Source organism: Anticarsia gemmatalis, chromosome 2, assembly GCF_050436995.1.
Source record: "Anticarsia gemmatalis isolate Benzon Research Colony breed Stoneville strain chromosome 2, ilAntGemm2 primary, whole genome shotgun sequence".
In the NCBI taxonomy this organism is placed as follows: domain Eukaryota; kingdom Metazoa; phylum Arthropoda; class Insecta; order Lepidoptera; family Erebidae; genus Anticarsia; species Anticarsia gemmatalis.
In genome coordinates, this window is record NC_134746.1 from 3,614,112 (window position 1) to 3,620,111 (window position 6,000).

Here is a 6,000-nt window from a genome sequence, read left to right on the forward strand (position 1 = left end):
GTTATTTAGCTGTTATGGCAAAATTATTGGCTTTAGTTGTTCGTTAGAAAGTGCTCCTATGTGTCGCTTTTATGTGTGTGCGTTTGATTCATATGTGTGGAACATCTAGTTGCTTCTGTGTATGTGCATAAGCAAAATTAATTCAGCAACATACTACAGAAAATTACTTACGTCATCCAAGGAACATTGTGAAAACTATTTTCCAGTTCAATGCTGTTTTTGATTATAATTCCGAAATGAGAATCTCAGCCACCAAGCAATGGACTGTGAAATCGAATTCGAAATTAGTATTTTTATGACGTCAATTTTAAATAATTACATTCATAAATTTATTTTTATCTGAATCGGCACCTACTGAATAAGCTTTATTTGATTTAACAAAAAGTCTTCGAAAGCCATCATCAGACGCTTCCATTCCATTGCTGTTCAATCCCGTCAAATCAAAGGACCCGATCATTTGAATTGTAAATTCTATGTCATTAGCATAAAGTACAAAATTCAGTGAAGCTTAAGTAGTATTCATTTGACTGGGAGCTCAAATCACATTGATGTTTAAATGTGTCCATAATTTGAAGCTTCGAGCTTTTATCGCGAGTAATCAGTTTAATATGATATTATTGGAAATGAATACGGCAAGAATTTAATAATGTTATATCATATTACAATAAAATATTTGTGAAACCTTTCAACTGTAACGTGTAATTTGTAAAAATGTAATACTTACATACTTTATAAAAAAACTCAATAAAGGACATACTCATATTCATACATACAAATTCAAAGATATCAAGGCTTACTCACATAACGTTTTATAAAACGGTTGAATGCTACATATTTAGGTCTCACACTCTACAAATCAGTCTTATTACCGCCATTTTAGCCTCATTCCTAAAAAACTGACTCCAAACTCGGACACAATAATATATTTTATAAATACAAATGAAAAGGTAAATGAGGTTAATGTGGCGAGGCTTCCTCGTACAAAATAAATGAACGTGAAGATTTTAATGAAATAATTATCACCCAAGTGGGCCTGCAAACGAAATTTGACATCATTTTATATTGAAGCATCATTGAGCACATTTAACATGACAGTGAATGTTTAACTAACCGAAATGTTCTCATCATCATTTTTCAGCGCTTGCTTTGCATATACTGATGTACTAACCATACTACTTGTTGTCATCCATGTCTCCATGTGTATGTCAATGTGTAGTCCTCATACATTATGTGTTGTGTTGCACAGCGAGCCCGCCCCGTCAGCAATGACTGCACTGCATCAGTTTGGGGCAGAGATGTTGCGTCTATCTCGCGGCTTGGAAGCTTCTGCGGCGACAAAGCCACAATACAGAGGGTATATAACAATTGGCATTATTTGTTCGCTTCAAAATTAACCCATTTTGGTGATTGGCTGTTCGAACGATCAGGTTTTCCGTGCCCGTCTACACAAGGATCCAATTTAACATGTGTATCTTTCGCAGGACGAATATTTCTGAACGAGGCGGGATGCTTACGCCGGGCTCTCTGAGTGTCTCATCGAGCTCTCCATCATCCATGCTCCAAGATCGACGACGGCCTTCATCAGCAGGAGAACAAAATACTCCGATTCACAGGCCAAGAAGTGCATCCGACGATGAAAGTAATGAAGGTCTCCTAGCACCAGGAGCTCTGACAGCTAAATCACGTAGTTCCGAAGACGGTCTCTTATTACCACCGCCTTGCACTTGCCCATATTTTGGTTCTGAATCTACTCCTCCGAGACGCACTACTGAGGTCATTATAGTCCCCGGGGGAGATATAAACGGGTGTAACGGGTATCCTAGAAACGGCAATATGAAAGATGAGCCATCTACTCCGTTTTTTAGAAGGTCAAGTCGTGGAGCTGCGTCCATGGTCACGTGGGACGAGGCTCGACGATTTCGTAGGGGTTCAAGTTTCGGTGGGGCGAGGACCACTCTGTCCACTCCAGTCCGAAACGTTCGTGCTCAAAGAACAATAGTAAGGTCTCAGCAAGTAACTGCTAGTCCTCAACGACAGACGCCAAGAACGCATCATTCTAGAAATTCTAGCGTAATATCGCGCAATTCCTCCCGCCACGGTAGAATTTTACGCTTAGAACAAAAAGCTACCAAGGTGTTAGGAGTTGTATTTTTCACTTTCGTAATTCTGTGGGCGCCATTTTTTGTCTTGAACATGGTGCCAGCATTGTGTCCTCTCTGTGAAGAGAGGATTCCTCCCTGGGTTTTTGACTGTGCGCTGTGGTTGGGGTACGCTAGTTCTATGGTGAACCCAATTTTCTACACGATATTCAATAAGGTATTCAGACAAGCTTTCAAAAAAGTGCTGATGTGCCAGTACTGTAGGTCCATGAGGTAGCCGGCACCCTGGGAGCGCGTTCGTCCGACTTCAGATCCTGGCCTCGGAGCGCTCTCAGTCAACAGAAATATCCGATCTCAATTCGTATGAACTCACTGAAGAGCTTTAAGTATTACGCTTCTAGGTTTTAGTATGCGTCAGTGGTTTTAGTTAAGCGTATGGTTACAGTTCAAATGAATACTGAGCAGTTTTTAAATGACAATCATAAATATTTTATAAAGCTTGTGGATCAATACGGTTTTGTTAAGACGAGGGTGACTAGAGTAGTTTTTTGTGCGTCCTAAAAAACCTTTTAATAAATCTGTTTCATTCCTCAACCTATATTCGACACACCCCACAAAACGTACAATAGAGTTGGTGATAAACTTTGTCGGAATTCCCGTCGTAACATGTGAAATAACGCAATAAAAACCACCCTAGCGGCCCTCACGTTTAGTGGGAGTTCATAAACGTTTATTTTTTAATCATAGAGCTGTGTACCAACCACTTACTTTAATGCGGCGCACAAATAGAAATATTTGCCTTCATTCTGACCTCATTACTTTACGTCTAATCATTTATAAGGAACCAAACACTAAAAATAGTCATAGTTGAAGGGTATATTGTAACATGAATAAATAAATTAAGAAATAAAATTCACTGTAAATCTGTGCATTGACGCTTAATTCTTATATTTGGACTATGCAGACTTACATAAAAAGAAGTTTGATGACAAAACATTTTCTTTACAGTACCTAACTAATCTAATCTTTGAAATAAATGTTCTGTAAAAATTGCTTCGTCTTAGAGAAGAAAAATAGCTACAAGAAGGACTTATTTTTTAAGACTGATTGTTTTAATAGAACGTATGTAGCTGCACTTCAAATCATTTTGTTACAAGCCTATGAATGTTAATATAGTGAAAAAAATAATGAGTCGCGATGGATTATGAATACATAATAATGGAGTTTGTTTTAGTACATAAATGCGTATAGATGTTACTGGTAGTTGTTGACTCTGCAAAACACTATCCTAATAAATGAAAATGGATCACTTAAATGTATGTAAACGCAGCATAACTTTTGAACAACTAAACTAAATTGATTAAATTTTTTAATGTTTGTAACTGTCAGGACTGGATTTGTATGGTATCAATATTCCCTCGCGAACGGAATCACAGGGATAAAATTGTACCATACCCGGGCGAAGTGGGCCAGTCCGCTAGTAAGCAATAAAAAGCTGAATAGTATTTAAAAGCACTTATCTCAGTAACTACGAGTACCAATTGATGATCAACTTTTCTGTAAAAAAGTCCAGTTATTGAGGAAGGCTATATATAGGTTATATAACAACATGCTATGACAAATAGGAGTGGAGCAGCAATAACAATTATCAATACGGAAAACTACAACCTCGCTGTCAAATTTGCGGACCACCTCTAGTTAAATTATACGTTAAATAAATAACATATTGAAAGTGAGGCTATAAATTGTGTAGTGGTTCAAATTGCAAGTGTTGCTCTTAGCCTATTCGGAATTTGGAACTGTGCCCAGTTGACGACAATGTTTAACTCCCTATAGTACTAACTGGTACTGGACGAACATCGTTCCATTTAATTGTTCTATTTCATTGAACGAAGATAGATTCTTCAGTTAAATACCTCTTAAATTACTTTCACTCACTTGATACTGAGTTTGCTATCCTCGACTGGGTAAATATCAAATTTTCATAATGGGCAATTTTTTGGAGAAACGTTAAATAAAACGTAATAAGTAACACCTAGCCGAATATTACCTCATTTAAAAAAGAAAATAAATGTATCAACTTCGATTAAACTTTTAAAAATATCACACTAACATAAATCATAAACCATGCATCATAATGAGTTTAAAAGGGTAGCCTCGTGGTTTATGCCAGTTACGTACATTTATGTACTAATACCACTAGTGCGTGTTACATAATTGAATATGCAAGACAATTTTAAAACAATTTTGCAGAGTCAACTGCTGCCAAATGTATACTGTAATCACTTTTGTATAAAATACATAATAATTTGTACGTAGATATGTGTTCATTATGGTCGTTTCGTTCGCATGAAATGCCAAGCTTTTAGTATTGTGTTTTTGGGTAGCTACACATACAATCGAGCCGGGATTTTTCGTTCGGCCGTATTTGCCGAAAACCTTGCCGCTTTCAGCAAGCACTTACTATATTTTTTCGGCATAATTGACTTATTACAACCAGTAAAAGCCAATCGGCATAAGTCAGTTTTGCCAAGCTGAATGGAACACAATCATAAATTAAGCGATGCGAGCGAAAATTCACGTAGTCTAAGCAGTTTCAATACTCGAACGTTCATCGCCGTATAGTCGATTTTACCGACCGGCTATGCCGAATAATGCCGGTCCGAGTTTGTGTGTAGCAATCTTCATAGATTTAGTGTTTATTCAATGTGATGTTAAATAAGATTTCATTAACATTAGACATTATTTGAATAGTTAATGGAATGTGTCTGTACTTCTATGTGTTGCCCAAAATAAAAAATGTTTTTGTCCATTTATTGACAGAAATCTTTGATACGATTTTAAGTTACGGAATAGTTTTCACTATTTCTACTGTGACGCATAAATAAGCCAATTGAAAATATCTAAAAAAATACAAACACTTGCGTTTCTAATAAAAAGTTGGTACTAAATGCATTTAAACTTTCAAAGCACAATAAATATCAAATACAAGCTCAAGACCTTTTTTGTGTTCTCATTTGGTGTGGCGTAGTGTAGTGGTGGTGCAGTACCAAAGAGACTCACTCGGTTTTGTAAGCTTTTCTGAAAAGAGATTTAGTATTACTTCTCTTGATAAATACTGCTGGTACCAACATGTTTCCATAATGAATGAGACAGAATTGTTCGGTTACTAAACAACGTTTGTTATTTCTATGTAGATAGTCTATCTTTTACTGAAGATAAGTTATTGAGACCAAACTTAAAATCACTACAAATGAACGTTTGTGATCAATTTCAGTTTTGTGCTTATCAATTAATAAGATTTGATTTTGAAAGTAATTAACCATCGAACAAAAAATCACAAAAACAGTTGACATAATAGATTTTCATGGCCCTAAGATACGAGTAATACTCAACTATATTTAATTTTTGTATTTTTTTAATTAAGTAAGTTAGATAGATTCAGAACAAATAAATATCTAGTCGTTTCACGCAAAAATGTAAATACAAAAAAAATATATATTATAAAAATGTTAAATGAAAATAATAATCGATAAATGTAAATAAAATTTAATATATGGCAATGTTTAAAAGAAAATGGTGTCAATATAATGATTTTATCGTTAAAAATAATAAACGATTGGATCGTGTATGTTCTTGTTTTACTTAAACCAAATTATTACGATAATGATGTATAAATAAGTCAGTAATGATCACAAAATAATGTGTTTTTGCAATCATCATACTAAGTAGTAGCCTGATAGTATTTGTTATAATAATTATTATGGCATATCATTTTGGTATTGGACATATTTTCAAACCTGTGAATATATTTTTATAAATAAATCTGGAACTAGAAATAACACAAACAAATTGTGGTCATGACTGTACAATAGTTTTCCTTCTATTCACAAGGACACGA

The 6,000-nt window shown here is 35.2% G+C and overlaps 1 protein-coding gene across 2 annotated transcripts in view; it reads left to right on the forward strand.

Moving 5' to 3' along the window:
- Positions 1–5,673, forward strand: part of 5-HT2B (5-hydroxytryptamine receptor 2B) — a 112,104-nt gene extending 106,431 nt beyond the window's left edge. Inside the window, exons 7-8 of one of the 2 annotated variants that reach the window (XM_076124889.1) lie at positions 1,247–1,354; positions 1,482–5,673. In XM_076124889.1, coding sequence (XP_075981004.1) covers positions 1,247–1,354; positions 1,482–2,376 — 1,003 coding nt within the window. In that variant the 3' untranslated portion in view covers positions 2,377–5,673. The remainder of the gene's footprint in view (positions 1–1,246; positions 1,355–1,481) is intronic. The other variant, XM_076124897.1, reaches the window with a different exon arrangement.
- Positions 5,674–6,000: the final 327 nt, after the last annotated feature.